The sequence below is a fragment of the Microcebus murinus genome, chromosome 25, assembly GCF_040939455.1.
Source record: "Microcebus murinus isolate Inina chromosome 25, M.murinus_Inina_mat1.0, whole genome shotgun sequence".
NCBI lineage: Eukaryota > Metazoa > Chordata > Mammalia > Primates > Cheirogaleidae > Microcebus > Microcebus murinus.
In genome coordinates this window covers 25,442,198-25,462,706 of record NC_134128.1, presented here as the reverse complement: position 1 = coordinate 25,462,706, position 20,509 = coordinate 25,442,198, and the positions used below count along the sequence as shown (strand labels likewise).

The 20,509-nt window shown below is 55.2% G+C and overlaps 1 protein-coding gene across 1 annotated transcript in view; it reads right to left on the bottom strand.

Moving 5' to 3' along the window:
* Positions 1–20,509, bottom strand: part of ADARB2 (adenosine deaminase RNA specific B2 (inactive)) — a 260,438-nt gene that overhangs the window by 59,269 nt on the left and 180,660 nt on the right. The window contains exons 2-3 of the mRNA XM_075997510.1: positions 12,531–12,617; positions 6,327–7,192 (exon numbers count right to left, since the gene is read on the bottom strand). Of these exons, the coding sequence (XP_075853625.1) occupies positions 6,327–7,192; positions 12,531–12,617 (953 nt within the window). The remainder of the gene's footprint in view (positions 1–6,326; positions 7,193–12,530; positions 12,618–20,509) is intronic.

The window sequence follows — 20,509 nt, the reverse complement described above, 5'->3', positions numbered from 1 at the left end:
TCTCTTCCTCCCACCCTCCCTCTCTCCCTTTCTATCTCTCTCCCTCTCTCTTTCTTTCTTTCTCTCACTCTGTTGCCTGGGCTACAGGGCTGTGGTACCAGCCTAGCTCACAGCAACCTCCAACTCCTGGGCTCAAGCAATCCTCCTGCCTCAGCCTCCCAAGCAGCTGGGACTACAGGCATGCGCCACCATGCCCTGCTAATTTTTTCTCTCTCTCTATTTTTTAGTTGTTCAGCTAATTTCTTTCTAGTTTTTTTTTTTTTTTTTTTTTTTTTTTTAGTAGAGATGGGGTCTTGCTCTTGCTCAGGCTGGTCTTGAACTCCTGAGCTCAAATGATCCTCCTGCCTCGGCTTTCCAGAGTGCTGGGACTACAGGCATGAGCCACAGTGCCCAGCCTAACCTGGGAGGTTTTGATGCTTGTCCTTGGAGGGATGATCAGGGGTGACCCAAGTCTGCAGGAATGGTTGGGGGTGGGGCAGGGCCACCTTAGAGTCCCTTCTCTAGACAATGTCACTGTCAGCACAGATGAATAAAAGAGTTCACAGCAGCACACGGACAAAGGTTCACAGGGGTCCTCAACTTTTTTTTTTTTTTTGAGACAGAGTCTCGCTTGTTGCCCAGGCTAGAGTGAGTGCCATGGCGTCAGCCTCGCTCACAGCAACCTCAGACTCCTGGGCTCAAGCCATCCTCTTGCTTCAGCCTCCCGAGTAGCTGGGACTACAAGCATGTGCCACCATGCCCGGCTAATTATATATATATATAGTAGTTGGCCAATTAATTTCTTCCTATTTATAGTAGAGACGGGGTCTCGCTCTTGCTCAGGCTGGTTTCAAACTCCTGAGCTCAAGCAATCCTCCCGCCTTGGCCTCCCAGAGTGCTAGGATTACAGGCGTGAGCCACCACCCGGCCCTCAAACTTTTTAAATAGGGGGCCAGTCCGCTGTCCCTCAGGCCGTTGAAGGGCTGTTGGAGAGCGCGGTGCACATTCCACACATGCGCCCTGTGGGCCCGGGACGAATCGGCTGCTAAGCAGGACAGGCAGCAGCGGGGGCAAAAATACCCTGTGGGCCGGATAAATGTCCTCGGGGCCTCATGTGGCCCTCGGGCCGTAGTTTGAGGACCCCTGTCAGAATCCAGGATATCTCGATTCCTAATCTGCTTCCACATAAAGAACCATGCGGATCTTCCTCCACCAGGTTTATTTACAAAGCAAAGGAGACTGAACAACTGGCGTCTGCCAGAGAGGCTGGTATCTGCATGGGGAGAGAGAAGTCCCAGCCACTAGCGCACTGACCCCTGACCCTTAACAGTCTGTGCGCCGTGGGGTCGCTGAGCAAAGCTGCATACAGTCGGTGCCAACTTCTCCTCCCTGTGCAGAGCCCCTGTCCTGGCATCCTGACCTCCTCTCACTTTTCACCACAAGGAAGGCTTGCCTGACGTTTTAGCAAATAAAACCACAGAACATCCAGTTACATTTGAATTTCAAATAAACACCAACTACTTATTTTATGTCAGTGTGTTGCTGCATTTTATCCAGCAAGCCCCTTGCAAAGAGCCCGTGAATCCCAAGCAAATGTCTCCTTCTTTATCTAGAACACGCTTTTTCCCCAGAATGGGGGTGACACGGGTCCTGCTGCCTTTTGTTTGCATTTAACATACTTTGGTGCCGGCAGAGGGGCAGAGGATATCTCAAGGAATTGAACCTCTAATTGTGGCATAATGACAATGACAACAATGCGAATAATGACCAGTGACCACCGAGCACTTAGGCTATTGCTGTAGATACATAATCCTCAGAACAATGAGAAAACTGAGCCACAGAGGGGTTTAGTAACGTGCCGAAGAGAACAGCTTTCGGTGAGTCTCTGAAACGGGTGAGAAGAACAAGCAACGTTTTTTTCTACCTTTGCATAAACCCCTTGTGAGTATAAATCTTTCTAGTTCAGATCCATGTACACACACATGTATATGTGCATCATGCACAAATAGCGTGTGTGTGTGTGTGTGTGTGTGAGGGGGGTGGGGAGGGATAGAGATGAAGGAAGGGAGGGAGGGAAGGAGAGAGATCACCCTGAACTTTGCTCTGTGCGTCAAAGAAGCGGGTTCATCTTGACTCGTTGCCTGAACCCATTAAAGCCATTAAGAAAAACTGAACACAATTTTCAATTTTTCCTGCATGGATTCTGTTTTGTAAATTCTTAGCGTGGGTGCAGAGGACAGGCTCTGCAGCGTCCTCAGGGTTTCCTCTGTCTACGGGGACTCTGGGGTGCACAGCTGTGGGTGAAAGGCCACCGAGGTGTCTAACAGGAGGGAGACACGCTCGTTCCGTCAGCAGTCGAGACCCGCTCAGTGAGAATGTGAAGTCCGGGTCTATTTCGGGTGGTAGAAGCCCAGGATCCAGGCTCCTTCTCGGAGGGACCTTACAGACACATTTTATGTTTTAACACTGCACATTCCCATTCCAAACTGACAGCTCCCACTTCAAACACCTGTCCCCAGGGCCTGGCGATGCCCGGAGATGCCACCGTCCCTCCACCCTGCCTGCCCCGAGGGTGGACAGAGACCTTCACGCCAATGCAAAAGCAAGGGACTCCTCCCTCACAAGGCTGAATCACAATGAAAGGCTTTTTTTTTTTTTTTTTTTTTGCATCATAACAAAGATTCTACTTTCCTTTTACCAGAGCACTTTATTCTCTTTTCTAAATAGCTTTCATTTCTAAATGCTGAAAAAACAAAAAAAAAAACATGCCTTAGTGGTTGAAGTTATACTTTTACGAATCTGTTTTCATACCAGGGGTGGGAAATGGTAGCTGCAGAGAGAGGTAGGTTTTGTGATTCTGTCATCTTTTATTTATTTTATTTTTATTTATTTATTTATTTTGAGACAGAGTGTGACTCTGTTGCCCGGGCTAGAGTGCGTGCTGTGGCGTCAGCCTAGCTCACAGCAACCTCAAACTCCTGGGCTCAAGCGATCCTTCTGCCTCAGCCTCCCGAGTAGCTGGGACTACAGGCATGCGCCACCACACCCGGCTAATTTTTTCCATATATATTAGTTGGCCAATTAATTTCTTTCTATTTATAGTAGAGACGGGGGTCTCGCTCTTGCTCAGGCTGGTTTCGAACTCCTGACTTTGAGTGATCTGCCTGCGTCGGCCTCCCAGAGTGCTGGGATGACAGGCGTGAGCCACATCGCCCAGCCCTTGACATCTTTTCTTTTGATTTTTTTTTTCTCTCTCTGAATCGAGATCACCTGCAAAGCAGGATTTGAATTTAACAAAGTGCTGATGGCGCCTGGGCTGGAGCCCCGTTGTCTCATTGCAGCCACGCCCAGCGTGGGGTGCCCGTGGCACAGGGCCGGGGAGGGTAACTAAAAACAAACAAACAAAATAAATGCAGCATCTTGGTTGGCATCTATCAAAACTACATGTGGATGGATCTTAGAACCAGACTTGGGACTATTGTTCTGCAAGGTGGGTCCACCCTATGCAGGGCAGAACCTGGGACTCTGCCCCCAAGTCTCCGAGTGGCAGCCAGCCGCCGTGACAAATGGCCCTCGAGCCCCGGCTGCTCTGCGCCTCCGTCACCCGGTCGCGGTGGTTAGGGACTGTCAGAGAAAAATAGCTCAGCAGCCGCGGCTGTAACGGACGAGCCGCGTTCCGGGGTCAAATGACTATTACTGGGTGGTCGGCAGTGCTGCCTGGCCGCTCCGTCCTGGGCGCCTAGGGTTGGCAGCAACGTGAAAGAGAAGGCATCCGGCCGGAATCCACCGACATCCGTCAAGTCTAGAAGGCTGGGAGGCAGCAGAGAGGCAGGAGCAGAAGGAGTTCCTTGCTGGGCAGGGCAGAGTCAGGCCCCGACTGAGATTGCTGACCACCCCCGGGGAGCAGCACCAGGCGGGATGGGTGGAAACGGTGACGGTGATGGGGGCCGGGGGGCACCCACAGGATCTCCCCCCCTGGGGACTTCCCAGAGCAGGCCCGGGAGACGCCAGCCAGCCCAGGCCCTGCCCAAGGTCGTGGCCAAGGTTGGGGCAGCCTCAGGAGGGCGCATGCCCCCCCCCCCTTCAGGTTAGGGATAAAGTGGCTTCCAAGGCACATTTCGGCTACAGATACCGGGTTTCCCCGAAAATAAGACAGGGTCTTATATTTATATTTCCTCAAGAAGACACCCTAGGGCTTATTTTTAGGGCATGTGTTTTTTTTTTTTTAAGTACGGTACAACCATCTACATGGATTCAAATAGAGTTAAGTCGTCGTCTTCTGGAACATCCTCATCACTCTCCAAACCCCGAATTCCATCTGGAATGTCTTGGGACTCTATTTCTTTTAGAACCATTGGCCTCAGTCTCTCTTGTCGAGCACTAGAGCTCTCGTGGGGCAGAAGAGAAGGGCTGCTTGTCTCCTTTCCCGCTCCGCGACGACATGCATGGGTTGTGCAGATGCGCTGCGCAGCCACGCCCGTCACTAGGGCTTATTTTCGAGGTGGGGCTTCTATTGCACACATGCTTAGAAACCCTGCTGGGGCCTATTTTATGGGTAGGTCTTATTTTCGGGGAAACACGGCAGTGGAGAAACAGAAAAAAAAGGAGAAAGAGGGGAAAATAAATAAGACAGAGGCATAAGAAAGAGAAAGCAGGGGCCAGACCGTCCTGGTGGGAAGAGCTCAGGGAGGCAGAGGCAGTTGTGCTTGCCTTCCCGGCCCGCCTGCTGGGATGGGGTGTGTATCCCAGGGTAAGTTGAAAGGCCAAACGGATGGAGATCTGTGGTCTAAACATCCCCCATGCACTCCTTAGAACGACCGGGTGTTCAATACATTCTTGAAAATGAGCTCGAGGATGGAGGGAAGAGACCGGGAGAGGAGGCGGCCCAGGAGCCCCGAGCACCGTGGTCTCCGGCACCAGCCCGGCCCCGGGGGCTGCTGCTGTCTACACTGAGCCCCCGGGAGCTGGGTGGACACAGCAGACAGGTGAATAGATGCACCTCAAGCCCGGCCTTGACCCAAGGTGAGGCCTGTCACTCTGCCGCTGCTTGGGTGGCAGCCAGGTGCATCGGAACCTGCGTTCTTCAAGATCTAGGGTCTCCCCAGGCGAAATGACGGAATCTGTTCTAGGTGTTGCTATGTAAGGTCATGGTAATGATCGCAGCAATTGCTCACGATCACTCACCAGGAATCCCACACCAGGATGAGTGCTTTTCGGCTGTGCAAAAAAATTTTCTGTTTTTTTTTTTGAGCCAGAGTGCTATGGCGTCAGTTCAGCTCACAGCAACCTCCAACTCCTGGGCTCAAGCGATCCTCCTGCCTCAGCCTCCTGAGCAGCTGGGACTACAGGCATGTGCCACCATGCCCGGCTAATTTTTTCTATATGTGTTTTTAGTTGTCCAATTAATTTCTTTCTATTTTCGGTAGAGATGGGGGTCTTGCTCTTGCTCAGGCTGGTCTGGAACTCCTGAGCTCAAACGATCCACCCTCCTCAGCCTCCCAGAGTGCTGGGATTACAGGGGTGAGCCACCACGCCCCAGCGGCAAATGTTTTTTTTGATTGATGCCAAAATGAATAAAGATAATTCAAATAAAGATAATGAATAAAGATAATTTATGAATAAAGATAATTTTATGTATCTACTACATGAGCGATGCCCCACAAACAATTCCCAAAATGCTAAGAGAAAAGATAATCCGCACGAATAAGCAACGACAAGACTCGGTGGGATAGGGTTGTGTTACACACAGGCGACGCTAACACTCGTTTCCTGCGCAGGCGAAGGCGAACTCGGGCAAGAAGGCGGGACCCGCAGCTGCGCTCACAGAGGGGACGGACGGCCGCGCCCAAGGAGGGGAGCCCTGCCCCTAACTGTCCCTGCCCTTCGCCTCCGGCGCGCACGTTTCTCCGGGACCTGGACCGGGGCCTGCGATGATTCCCACCCGCTTAGCCTTCTTCTGTATCCCCAGCGGGACCCTCGGCCCAATCGGGCACCCAGCGGGAGCGCGGACTCTGGGGCCTGGCCCGGGGAGCCCGCACCGCGCCCGCTCACTGCTGTCCTCCCGGGCGCGTGGCGCCGCCGCTGCGTCGCCACCGTGCCGCGACCTCCCCGTGCCCTCTGCTAGGCCGGAGCGTGGGCACCGTCCTCTGTCCAGAGGGCCTGGGCGTCGCTGGCAGTAGGGAAGGGAAAGGCCCTTTCAGGACCGCAGGGTTAGGGTCAGAGGCGCCCGGCACCGCGGAGGAAGGGCCCGCCCGGTCCCCTTCGGCCCCCCTCGGCGCGCGAGCAACACCTGGCTCCCCGGATCCGTCCGCGTCCTGCCTGGCCGGCGGCTACCCGAGATTTCTCACCTGCGGCAAGAGGTGACTTTTACTCCTGCTGGCGGGGTGGCCGGGCAGCCGGATGTCGAAGAGCGCCTGCAGCGCGGCCTTCGCCGCCTGGCCCTTGGCCACCTTCTTGCTGCGCCCCGAGCCCTCGAACGTCCGGCCGTCCACGCTCACGGCCATGACGAAGCTGCGCGCGCGCGGCTGCGCCGGCTCCGCCAGGCACACGTAGCGCAGGCCGGCGCGGAGCTGGTTCAGCAGCACCACCGGGTTGCGCTCGCCGGCGGGGCCGGGCGCGGGGCCCACGAGGTCCAGCGCGCGGCACAGCAGCCGCCCGCGCCGGTAGGCCGACGACAGCCGCTCCGCGTCCCCCGGGCGGCCACCGGGCAGGCCCTGGCGCGGCGCCGACGGCTCGAACTCCTTGAAGAGCGTGTCCGGGAAGTCGGCCTGGTCGGAGGTGAAGTCCGTGCTGGGGCTCTGAGCGCCCATGGCCAGGTGCGCCTGGCAGGCGTTGGGGAACTGCACGAAGGACTTGAGCGCCAGCTCGGCCGCGCGCATCTTGGCCTTCTTCTTGGTGGGGCCGGTGCCCTCGAAGGTGAGCCCGTTCACCTCCACGGCCACCGCGAAGACCGGGGCGTGCACCGGGCCCGTCTGCGACACCGTCCGGTACTGCAGGCCGGGCTTCAGCTCGTGCAGCTGCACCAGCGCGTTCTTGGGCGTCACGGACCACGACAGCTTCCTCCAGAGCAGCTGCAGCTTGCAGACGTGGGCCCCGTTCCCGTCCTCCAGCGGCCGCTTCCGTTTCGCGCCCGGCGCTCGGTCCCCGGCGGGCAGCGGCCGAGCGCCCAGGTTGCCCACGTTCCGGTTCTCCTTCACCTCCGCGCTGCTGGTACCTGGAGGTGAGAACAGATTCGTCATGACTCCGGGGCACTGGCAGGCCGGTTCTAACGACAGACACTCGCTAGGATGGGAGGAGGCGCAGCTGGAAAAACACTCAAGAGCCCTTGCGCGCCACAGCCCAGGCCTGTGAAACCGCCCTGGCCTCTGTGCGCGCTCAGGGGAGGACCCCTGGCTGCCCGGGAGGAGGAGGGACAAGTCCTGGAGCACCATGCTGGGAGGAAGTGGCCGTGGGTGACAAGGTCCTGCTGTGCCCTGCCTCTGCTGAGTGTGGGCTGTGCTGTCACCCAACCCTGTAACCCTCTGCCAGTGCCGCCCCAGAACCAGACAGGTGCCTCTTTCTTCCTATCAGTTTTGGGCAATGTTAAAGGTCACAGAGGGCTTTCCTGCTCTGGGGGTGGTCTGTGTCCCTCCCATGTACTGGGGCCTTCCCACTGCTGGGGGACCGTCCAGGTGAGTGCCCAATTCCCCCACCCCAGTTCGGAGAGGTGGCAGCTCTGCGGGTTATGCTTCTTTTTTTTTTTTTTTTTTTTTTTTGAGACAGAATCTCACTCTGTTGCCCGGGCTAGAGTGCCGTGGCATCAGCCTAGCTCACAGTAACTTCCAACTCCTGGGCTCAAACCATCCTCCTGCCTCAGCCTCCTGAGTAGCTGGGACTACAGGCATGCGCCACCATGCCTGGCTGATTTTTTCTGTATATATTTAGTTGGCCAATTAATTTCTTTCTATTTTTAGTAGAGACGGGGTCTCGCTCTTGCTCAGGCTGGTTTTGAACTCCTGACCTCTACCTGTCCTCCCTCCTCGGCCTCCCAGAGTGCTGGGATGACAGGCGTGAGCCACCGCACCTGGCCAGCAAGCATTTTTTTTTTAAAAACCAGCAATGTCGACGTGTTTTAAGGATATGCACCCACAGATGGGTGTCGATGAACCTTAGGGCCCTTCCTCTGGAAAGCATTTTGGGAGTGCCCAGTAAGAAAAAAAGAAACCCACCCTAGAGTAACCACCACACGCAGAAGCACAGACGGAGAAAGATGTTCCTCGAGACACATTTTTGCAAAATCGGAAACTTAGGAAGTGCCTATGTTCCCGTGGTTGGAGGAATAGTAGATGAATTGTGATAGCGTCATACTATGGAATACTGTATAGCCAGTTGCACCTAGTGGGCTGTATGTGTGCGCCTCAACGTAGACAAACCTCAGAAATATAATGTCAGATAATGAAATCAACTTGCAAAATAACCCATGGAGTCCGATTATCTTTAATATAAATTATGAACGCCGACATCGCATATTATTCCTGCGATCACAAGTATGTGGTCGAGGTGCACATGCGTGTGTGATAAAAACACAGCCCACCTTCTCCTGGGAGGGCAGGAGGGAGGAGGGGGGAGGGCTGGGGGTGGCTGCATCCGTGTCTGTGATACTTTATTTCTCCTGCATGCAATGATCATCATTTACTATTAATCACCGGGTGATTAGTGCATTTAATGATAATTTAATTTTTCTGGACTGGACGTCTTGGGCTGCTGTTTTTCTGGCAAAGCTGCTCCTTTTGGAAACAGTCAGCCGTGGACGGCCACGTGGCCTGCCGGGTCCCTGGCACCCTTTGCCGTAGAACGTGCTTCCGGAAGGTGGACGCTCAGGTTGCCTGCAGAACACTCTGAGGATTTACGGTGAGGAGCAGAGCCCTGGGCACCCCACCCCGACCCACCTCCCCGAGAACTTGGGCTTTGCCGTTTCTCGTTCCTTCAGTCAGCCCTGGGCGTGGGTGTCAGGGTCACCATTTCCAGGCGAGTAAATTGGGCCTCGAAGACGTGCAGAGACGCTGGTGTGCTGAGGTGACCGTGGGCTGTGCATTGTCGAGATGCCATCGAGTCTCGGGAAACTGAGTCCCCTCATCTGTGCTGTCTCTGGAGAGGTGATTTTGGGGAAACTGACCAGTTCCTTCGTTTCCATGGCCACCGTACAGTAACGCCCTTCTCTGGGCTCCCTGGAGGAGGAGAGGAGGCTGAGCCCAGAGTCTGTCCCGTGTGTGCTGTATCCGTGAGCTGAGGCCGGCTGGGTGAGGACATGCACCTGTCGTTGGGGACTGGAGGCTCTGCTCCGGTGCGAATGGTACTTTTTTGTTACACAAGTGGAAACTGAGGTGACCTGCACAGCTTGAAGGTGTGGGTTGAGTGCCTGGCTGGACTGACTCATGGACATGGTCCCCTCCTGCAGGTTGGAACCCAGGCAGGTGAGACGAGGCCGGTGGTCAATGTGCTCCCCACCCTCGGCCCGAGACTTACTGTTGGAGAACAGCGGAAACGCACCATTTCTCAGGCACCTGCGAGAGGCATCCTGACATTCGAGGATGTTCTTTTCAGGGTTGCCAGCTCGAGGTGCTCCGGTCCCTGGCGGCCACGACTTGCCACCGCCATCTGGACGCTCCCCCGCGGAAGTCCCCCCCACGGGTCCTGCCGTGTGCCGAGGTCTCCCCTTCTCACGAGTTTGCTTTTCTGAATGGCGAGGCAGCTCTCGCTGGTATTGCTTTCTCCAGCAGCCTGCTTCCGAAGAAATATTAGGTTTAGGGACGTCCTTTTGTTCAAAAGCGTGAATCCGAGGGCTTTGCAAGTCACAGGTGCGTGACACTCATTCACGGTCTGTTTCCGTGGGAACACTCGCCTGGCCAAGAGAGGGCACGGAGCACAGCGTCTGTGTCAGCCGTGTGCACGTCCGGGCGTCGGCTCAGCTCTGGGCTCTGCTGTTCAGAGTGTCTCAGGACGAGAGCGGGTGGGTCACGTTAACCGTGTGATTTTCCAAATTGCACTCAAAGGCAAAGTAAAAAAAAAAACAACAACAAAAAAACAGCGTAGCCCAAACCCCCACACCCAATGGCTTAGAAATTTGCCTGGTGCCCCGTGATTTCTTACCATGTCCCCACGGGGGGACAGGGGCTGGGCAGGATGGCCGGGGTGATGGTCACTGCAGCCGGGGTATCCAGTGGCCCCGGTCGGATCTCAGAGCAACAGGATCCCTCCTGCTGCACCGAATTCCGTCCCCAATGTCTCCCGTCACGGTGAGGACTCGGGTGAAATTGTTCCTTTCTGCCTCTCCGTACGCGACTGTCTCCCGAGCCCACCAGTACAGGATCTTGTTTGACAAAAGGTTTGGCAAAAATTGTCAACGCGTAAAAAGAATCAAATCTGGGGGAGCAAGAGCAACATTTTAGGCTGTCGTGGCTGTGGCTAAACTTCTGTTTTCCGAGTGCACGGTGCTCTTCTCTGGATGTATTAGGTTCGCCCTCGTCGCCCCAAGATTGGGGGGACCAGGTGGAGGTCGGGCGCCTGGCGGGGTCTCACTGCCTCCCCTGCGGTCACGAGTGGGGGGCCCGTGCCTGCCGGTGTGCCCATCCGCGTCCTCCTCATCCCCCCCCACCCCCGCCACCGGCTCCCTGGCTGGCTGCGCCCTCTGCCTGGTCGTTCTGCATGCCCGGCTGCCCCGCGGCCGGCATCATTGGGACTGCACGCACCGCTAATAATGACACCGCGTGTCTTCGGGTCAGACGGGAGCTGGGGAGCCAGCCATCCGACGCGCCACGCTACATTTGAAGAGATAATATTGTTCCTGGTGAAGGTTGTTCTGCTGCCGGGCAGCCCTTGCTCTGCTGGAGACAGGGCTCGGGGCCCGGAGGAAGGGAGGCAGCCTGGCTCTCCAAGGGCACGGGCCGAGGGTCTGGGAGGGTGGGCGGGAGGCAGGCTGGGAGGCCTGGGTTGGGGTCTGGGGGGGACAGCAGGATTCTGGGGTCTGTGGGGCACACGGGCAGGGCCACATGTCCAACTGGGCAGCAGAGAAGGTGCCCCCTTCAAAGACCCACCATGCACGGCCCCTGGAGCTGGCCCCATCGTCACAGGAGTCAGGGAGAAGTGGATACAGCAGGTGCAGAGACCTCCAGATTGCAGGTGGGGGTGGGATTGCAGGTGAGGATGGGAGTCCAGGTGGGGATGGGAGTCCAGGTGGGGATGGGAGTCCAGATGGGGATGGGATTCCAGGTGAGGATGGGAGTCCAGGTGAGGATGGGAGTCCAGGTGGGGATGGGAGTCCAGGTGGGTATGGGAGTCCAGGTGAGGATGGGAGTCCAGGTGGGGATGGGTGTCCAGGTGGGGATGAGATTCCAGGTGAGGATGGGAGTCCAGGTGAGGATGGGAGTCCAGGTGAGGATGGGAGTCCAGGTGAGGATGGGAGTCCAGGTGGGGATGGGGATCCAGGTGGGGATGGGGGTCCAGGTGGGGATGGGGGTCCAGGTGGGGATGGGTTTGCAGGTGGGGATGGGAGTTCAGGTGGGGATGGGAGTCCAGGTGAGGATGGGATTTCAGGTGGGGATGGGAGTCCAGGTGAGGAAGGGAGTCCAGGTGGGGATGGGATTCCAGGTGGGGATGGGATTCCAGTTGAGGATGGGAGTCCAGGTGGGGATGGGGGTCCAGGTGGGGATGGGAGTCCAGGTGGGGATGGGATTACAGGTGGGGATGGGATTGTCTATGGGGATGGGATTGTAGGTGGGGATGGGAGTCCAGGTGGGGATGGGATTAGAGGTGGGAATGGGGGTCCAGGTGGGGATGGGATTGCAGGTGGGGATGGGAGTCCAGGTGGGGATGGGGGTCCAGGTGGGGATGGGAGTCCAGGTGGGGATGAGAGTCCAGGTGGGGATGGGATTGTCCGTGGGGATGGGATTGTAGGTGGGGATGGGAGTCCAGGTGGGGATGGGATTGCAGGTGGGAATGGGAGTCCAGGTGAGGAAGGGAGTCCAGGTAGGGATGGGATTCCAGGTGAAGATGGGATTCCAGTTGAGGATGGGGGTCCAGGTGGGGATGGGGGTCCAGGTGAGGATGGGAGTCCAGGTGGGGATGAGAGTCCAGGTGGGGATGGGATTGTCTGTGGGGATGGGATTGTAGGTGGGGATGGGAGTCCAGGTGGGGATGGGATTGCAGGTGGGAATGGGGGTCCAGGTGGGGATGGGATTGCAGGTCAGGATGGGGGTCCAGGTAGGGATGGGGGTCCAGGTGGGGATGGGAGTCCAGGTGGGGATGGGATTGTAGGTGGGGATGGGATAGCAGGTGAGAATTTTATTCCTGGTGGGAATGGGATTGCAGGTGAGAATTTTATTCCTGGTGGGGATGGGATTGCAGGTGAGGATGGGAGTCTGGAGGCTGGGGTGGGGGCAGATCTTCCTGCTCCAGGGACGGCCAGCCAGGCCCTGCCCCATGTCCCCGGCGGTCTCAGTTTTGGGGACAGTGAGAGACACCCCCACACATGTGGAGCAGGGACTCCTGTTGTTCGGGGACGGGGAGATGCTTACTCAGGGTGTCTTCATCCTCCGTGTTCGCGGTGCTGGGACTGAGGTACTTGAAGGGAGCCAGGAAGGTGGACAAGACGCTCACTTTGTCTGCAGAGGAGAGAACAGTAGACGCACATTGAGTTGCAGACAAACTCTGCAGTTTCATATGTTCTCATCACCCAGGGCTGACGAGGGAGATGGAAAGGTTAGTTTGGTTTCAGACACTTCATTCTGCTTCCGTCTTTTTTTTTTTTGAGACAGAGTCCCACTCTGCCTCCCGGGCTAGAGTGAGTGCCATGGCATCAGCCTAGCTCACAGCAACCTCCAACTCCTGGGCTCAAGCAATCCTGCTGCCTCAGCCTCCCAAGTAGCTGGGACTACAGGCATGCACCACCATGCCCGGATAATTTATATATATATATATATATACACACATTTTTTTAGTTGTCCAGCCAATTTCTATTTTTGTAGTAAAGACGGGGTCTCGCTCTTGCTCAGGCTGGTCTCGAACTCCCGAGCTCAAACGATCCTCCCACCTTGACCTCCCAGTGTGCTAGGATGACAGGCATGAGCCACCTCTCTAGGCTCATTTATTTATTAAATAGAGAGGTTAAGTAATTATATAGGTTGGAGATAATTATTGGGAGAAATGAAAAGCGACTAATAAAGGAGCACCCAAAGTAAAACTCCTTGTGCTAGAGATTTCCATGGCCGAAATCAAACCACGGAAGTTAGGAGTTTTGTCCGTATACAGAACCTACTCCCACTGGGGAAGGGGGTCCTTCCGGATTCATGGCACACAGAGTCCCTCCCCCCCGCCCTCCGGCTCTGTATTTCAGTCCCTCAAGTCTGCACAATTTGTTACGTTGCACTATGAACCTTGACCACGCTTTCTAGAAAGCCACGGCAGGGAATGTCCCCGTTACTCATGCACGGTGGACAGGATGTGGCGGAGGCATTTCCGAGTTCTCCCGTGGTCTAAGTGGCCCAGAGCGCCCCTGACCCTGGGACTGGCCACTTTGCTCCTCCGGTGACTTCCGTCTCCTCCTGCCGCCGTCCACACTTGAGGGTAGGATTCTCAGCAGGTAGAGATGGAATTGCAGGTGACAACTAAAAAACTATATAGAAAAAACTAGCCGGGCATGGCAGCGCATGCCTGTAGCCCCAGCTACTCGGGAGGCTGAGGCAGGAGGATCGCTTGAGCCCAGGAGTCTGAGGTTGCTGTGAGCTAGGCTGACGCCACGCACGGCACTCTAGCCCGGGCAACAGAGTGAGACTCTGTCTCCAAAGGTGTCATGAAGGAATCACTTCATGGGAGGTGTCATGAAGAAGACAACTGTCCACATGGTGCTCCAGTCTTGGCACTGTGTGCCACGACCTAAGAGTGATGTCTCTTGAAATCGCTAGCAGGTGGTTTTGTGTGCCCTTGGCCGGCACGAGCCAACCCTGGCCTCAAACTTGCCTTTTTTTTTTTTTTTTGAGGCTGGGTCTGTTTTCTCTTTAGCCAAGCTTCCCAGAGGCCAGGTGAGTTCACGCTGAAATTCCTCCAGGAGTCTGTTAACAGCTGTTCTTTCCAGTGGGGACGGGGGCAGCGATGTAACGTTCACACGAAGAGAACAATAAATAACTCAAACGTAAAATGCCTGCCCGTTCTTCCTTCTAACAAACCAGAAGCATAAGCCCAGAGGAGGAGGATCTGCTGTCCTGAAACCTCACAGCCCAACACAGTTTACTTGCAAGAGCATGAAATCGCTTGCCGGAGTTATAATTTCATTACGGGGAGTCCAATAATGTTACACAGAGTGTGGAGCTCAAGTGCTTCAGTCTGGAGGATCTCAAATGAAATTACAATTCTTTTTTTTTTTAGTAACGCGGGGCTACCTGCCAAACACCCACAAAAACACACTAGACTGTTTCAGAGCTCACCTGAGCAAAATTGTGGAATGTTTAGAGATGGTTTTAGATGCATCAAGGTTTTTGCTTTCTGGTGGTGCTAAGATTTATCAAATGAAACTTCGGGACCAGTTGAAATTGAGTTTCAGGTAAATAATGGATAGTTTTTTTTTTAGTGTATAGACCATTTCTGATAAGGTGTGGGCACACATACACTAAAAAGCCTTATTCGCTGTCTATCTGAAACTCAGATTTAAGGCAGAGGGCCTGAATATCTAAGATGCACTCAAGGGAGACATACGAGTGGCCAATAAGCACACGAGAAGATGCTCAGCATCACTAACCACTGGACAGGTTAGAATCAAAGCCACAGTGAGGTGCCCCGTCCCACTCATAAGGATGGCTGTCATAAAAACACAACAGGCCGGGTGCGGTGGCTCGCGCCTGTCATCCTAGCACTCTGGGAGGCCGAGGCAGGAGGATCATTTGAGCTCAGGAGTTCAAGACCAGCCTGAGCAAGAGGGAGACCCTGTCTCTACTAAAAAAAAAAATAAAAAGAAATCAGCTGGACAATTAAAACTATATAGAAAAATTAGCCGGGCATGGTGGCGTGGGCGTATGCCTGTAGTCCCAGCTACTCAGGAGGTTGAGGCAGGAGGATTGCTTGAGCCCAGGAGTTGGAGGTTGCTGTGAGCTAGGCTGACACCATGGCACTCTAGCCTGGGGCAACAGAGTGAGACTCTGTCTCAAAAAAAAGAAAAAGAGAGAGAAAAAGTAATGTTTTTTGAGCCCACTTTGGGGATATAAACCTGTTTTCTTTAGAAATAATCTATAAAACAATTTTTAGCAAGTAGGACAAACATTTAAAAAAATCTTTTAGCCCATAAGCGCACGTGTCAGTTATCAGAGAAACGTGTTCGTGTGACATAACATATCGGCTCAACATTTTAATAAACACGATAAAAGCGACAACAGCTAGAAAATCCGAGTGTTTGATCTCGTGCGCTGCCTCCTAAAAAGTGCTAAATATTTCCTGAGTGCGGGCTATTTGGAAAATGCATACACTGAGCTCTTTGGTGCTGCCCTTATTTCACAAATTGAGGCAGAGGTTTGTACTTTTGTCTTCCTCTTTTGTAGGCCACCTGAGTCTCCCGGGTTGGCCGGGCAGCTGTCTCGAGCGATTACGTAACCAGGAGGGAAGGGGGACAGTCGGTCCCACGGACCCCTGCGGGTGCCCCGGGGCTGCGACACTTCAGCCTCTTTCATAAGTTCCCGTCCCATGTTCTCCTTCTGCCAAAACACACTCTGGCAGATGGCCTTCCCGACGCCTGACCCACTTTTTTTTTCCTCGCTGTATATTTTCTGATCGAACAGGTGAGTCCTAGAATGGGCGTCGCTTCTGCCTAAGCACAGAGGCAAACCTGCACCGACAGGTGGGGGGGCACCCCGGGGACGTGAGAAAATCATCAACCTGGGCTCAGATGGGAGGAAGGACTAGCTCACGTTTTGGAGCATGGGTCGCACACCCTTTGGGGAACAAGTGGCCTGAAACTCTGCTTCCACGCTAGCTCACTGTCTTACCAACGGCGCAGGGGCGTTCGGGAAACTGGCAAGCGATTCCGGGTCTGCACCGTGTTTTGCAAAGCACAAGAAGCTTTGATCCGTTTCGGTGACCGCAGGGTGTTGCGTCTCTCCCGGCAATTTCAGAGACGGGGTGGGGGAAAGCAAGGGTTTGGTCACACGTCCCTTGTACGGACCAACCTGTGAGCTCCCCGGAAATTCAGGGTGAGGTCGCACCCCAGTCCCTCGGAATGTGACTGTACTTGGGGACGGTGTCTTTAAAGAGTTGGTTAATTAAAAGGAAATAGAGAGCTTGTAAGTTCCTCTCAAAGCTCCCAAATTCGTGGGCGTCATCCCCGGGGGGAGTTGCAGTGGCTTCCAGCAGCGATGGGAGTCGCTGGTGGCTGCGTGTGAAACCATGACTCTGTGACTCTGATTTACAGGCGGAGGAAGCGGCTCGGCGTCAACTACCGTGTTTCCCCGAACATAAGACCCGCCCATAAAACAAGCCCCAGCAGGATTTCTAAGCATTTGCGCAATAGAAGCCCCACCCCGAAAATAAGCCCTAGTGACGGGCGTGGCTGCGCAGCGCGTCTGCACGACCCATGCATGTCGTCGCGGAGCGGGGAAGAAGACGAGCAGCCCTTCTCATCCGCCCCGTGAGAGCTCTGTGGCTCCACATGAGAGATGGGGGCCAATGGTTCTAAAGGAAACAGAGTCACAAGACATTCAGGATGGGATTCAGGGTTTGGAGAGTGAGGATGATGTTCCAGAAGACGACGACTCAACTCTATTTGAATCAATGTAGATGGTTGTACCGTACTTAAAAAAAAAAAAAAAAAACACATGCCCTGAAAATAAGCCCTAGGGTGTCTTCTTGAGGAAAAATAAATAGAAGACCCTGTCTTATTTTGGGGGAAACATGGCAGCGGCCCGGCGCCCATCAGCTGCACGGCGAGACGGGAGCTCTTTTGTGCGATCTGTGCTTTTGGGAGGGCTGAGTTTCCGGGGCATTTCGTTCTCCTCCCAGGTGGCTTCCCTCAAAGCCGGGACACCCCCCTCCACGAGCCAACTCGGGGCCACGTCAGGGGCAGGTTACAGGACAGCGATCGTGGTGTCCCCCGCAGGCTGGACTGCCAAGCAGACGTCCGGGCTGGACCCTGCGCCGTGCTCCGGCTGACTCGGTTTCCCTTTTGGAAACGGGGGAAGAGCTGAGACATGACAGCTCCAGAGCTGCTTTGTTCCAGGGGCTTCCCCAGGTGTGAGGCCTGACAGATGATGGGCGGGGAAAGGTGGACCCTTGAGAGAAAGCGTGGTGGCATTAGGAGGAAAGTCCAAAAGCGTGGCTGGGGAGACCCGCAGCTTTGCCAGAGACAGGCAGGGCTGGTGGCTGCTCTGCGCATTCTAGAATGTTCCCCGGTTCCTGCTCCTCTGGGGAAGGAGGCTCGTGGAGGCCACGTGACACCATCCTCCTCTTCCTCCTCCTCCTTGCGTCAGTCCGCTGGCCTCAGCGAGCCGTGCTTGTCTGGGGTGGTCACTTGCTGCCCTTCCTGCCACTCGCAAGAGCGTCCCAGTTTGGAGCACCCGGCAGGAGGTCACCTGCTTGGGGACAGAGCCCCTCTGCGGGCGGCCACCGCACGCTTTGATCCCTGCCTCTCTCCTGGCCCCGAGGCCGAATTCCTCGCTTCCTGCCGGGCAGTTTCCCCGGCTGCCCTGTGGGATTTCTGCGTCCATCTGCTCAGAACCGGAGCGGCGTCTCCCGGCGGGAACCGGCGCCTCCTGAGCTCCTGTGACCCGTTTATGGCATCCACGGGGCCGGCCTGGAACCGCCACCTGACGTGCCGCCTTCTTCCCCGTGCATGTCAGATGGGCCACGCAGCTCTCCGGAGGGTCCACGCCTAGCGTCTAATGCCTTCCTCACCCGCTACTGCTCTCGCCTGGGTTGCGCAGTCTTCACCGGTCCGCCGTGTTTGCCAGTCGACTCCTTAGCTTGCTGCCGGAACCACTTTTCTCAAGTGGAGGCTGTGCAAAGGCCCGGGGGCAGAGAGGGAGTGTGGGCCTCCTGAGTAACACGCAGGGTCAGGAGGCTGGGTGGGGGGGCCCAGGTGGGCAGCGATCGGATCCAGGAGGGGACAGGTGGGGCCCTGCAGAGCCCCATGTGCAGAGGGACCTGGCCAGGCCTGGCCTCAGGGGCCTTGGGGGCTCAGAAGGCTCAAAGTCAGGGCTCTCAGTGGTGAGATCTGCTTCCCCGAGGACCATGGCCCAAGAGTCTAAGGGAGGAGCACTCGTGGGTGAGGACCTTCCTCTAAGGGAGGAGCACCCACAGGTGAGGACTTTTCTCTAAGGGAGGAGCACTCGTGGGTGAGGACCTTTCTCTAAGGGAGGAACACCCTCAGGTGAGGACCTTTCTCTAAGGGAGGAGCACCAACAGGTGAAGACCTTTCTCTAAGGTAGGAGCACCCACAGGTGAGGACCTTTCTCTAAGGGAGGAGCACCCTCAGGTGAGGACCTTTCTCTAAGGGAGGAGAACCCACAGGTGAGGACCTTTCTCTAAGAGAGGAGCACCCACAGGTGAGGACCTTTCTCTAAGAGAGGAGCACCCACAAGTGAGGACCTTTCTCAAAGGGAGGAGCACCCTCAGGTGAGGACCTTTCTCTAAGGGAGGAGCACCCTCAGGTGAGGACCTTTCTCTAAGGGAGGAGCACCCACAGGTGAGGACCTTTCTCAAAGGGAGGAGCACCCAGGGGTGAGGACCTTTCTCTAAGGGAGGAGCACTCTCAGGTGAGGACCTTTCTCTAAGGGAGGAGCACCCACAGGTGAGGACCTTTCTCTAAGGGAGGAGCACCCTCAGGTGAGGACTTTTCTCTAAGGGAGGAGCACCCTCAGGTGAGGACCTTTCTCTAAGGGAGGAGAACCCACAGGTGAGGACCTTTCTCTAAGAGAGGAGCACCCACAGGTGAGGACCTTTCTCTAAGAGAGGAGCACCCACAAGTGAGGACCTTTCTCAAAGGGAGGAGCACCCTCAGGTGAGGACCTTTCTCTAAGGGAGGAGCACCCTCAGGTGAGGACCTTTCTCTAAGGGAGGAGCACCCACAGGTGAGGACCTTTCTCAAAGGGAGGAGCACCCAGGGGTGAGGACCTTTCTCTAAGGGAGGAGCACTCTCAGGTGAGGACCTTTCTCTAAGGGAGGAGCACCCACAGGTGAGGACCTTTCTCTAAGGGAGGAGCACCCTCAGGTGAGGACTTTTCTCTAAGGGAGGAGCACCCTCAGGTGAGGACATTTCTCTAAGAGAGGAGCACCCACAGGTGAGGACTTTTCTCTAAGGGAGGAGAACCCACAGGTGAGGACCTTTCTGTAAGGGAGGAGCACTCTCAGGTGAGAACCTTTCTCTAAGGGAGGAGCACCCTCAGGTGAGGACCCTTCTCTAAGGGAGGAGCACCCAGGGGTGAGGACCTTTCTCTAAGGGAGAACACCCTCAGGTGAGGACCTTTCTCTAAGGGAGGAGCACCCTCAGGTGAGGACCTTTCTCTAAGGGAGGAGCACCCTCAGGTGAGGACCCTCCTCTAAGGGAGGAGCACCCAGGGGTGAGGACCTTTCTCTAAGGGAGAACACCCTCAGGTGAGGACCTTTCTCTAAGGGAGGAGCACCCTCAGGTGAGGACCTTTCTCTAAGGGAGGAGCACCCAGGGGTGAGGACCTTTCTCTAAGGGAGGAGCACCCTCAGGTGAGGACCTTTCTCTAAGGGAGGAGCACCCTCAGGTGAGGACCTTTCTCTAAGGGAGGAGCACCCTCAGGCAAGGACCTTTCTCCTTTGGGAGGTTGCTTGAGGGGTGAGGACCAGACAGAGGAGTGGGGATTAGCAGGTTGGGGGTGTGGGGAACCCACTGTCTCTGGTGAAGAGCAGTTCTCTGAAGTCCCGGCATCTCAAGTGACTCATATCCGCCGTCATCCTTCTGGGGGGGGGGTGTCTCTAGACTGGCCAGGTGGTCGGAACTGTCACGGGACCAATCTGAATTGTTTCCTGCTTGGAGCCTTAGCCAGTGCTAAGTTCAACGACACGGACACAATAGTCCTTTTCAGGCACGACAAGCATTCTGCATTTCTGCAAATGCCGCGAATCTTGCAAAGTCTCTGACGGCTACACTGGAAAAAAAAACCCATCTATGTCTCAGTTGTTGTTGACCGTCTTGGAAAGCATTCCTCGTCTCTTGCTTGTATCTGGTGCCACAAACCAGGTAAGTGTGTGCCATGCCTCTTTTGTACGTTAACTGGGTAGCCAGGGGGAAGAAAGAGGGTCCACTTTGAACACTGGATCTTCTTCAAAGAGCGGGGCTAAGGAAACGGACATCTAGGCAAAGCTGGGTTTCGGGAAAATAAAATAAGAACACCGATATATATATATATATATATATGTATATATGTATATATACATATATATATATATATATCAATGTAAGGTGACATGTCTCATTGGGCTGCGCATCATTTTAGCTTGTTGCTGTCTATGCATCTGATCCCGGTTTAGTCTATAATTTAAATTTAGAATT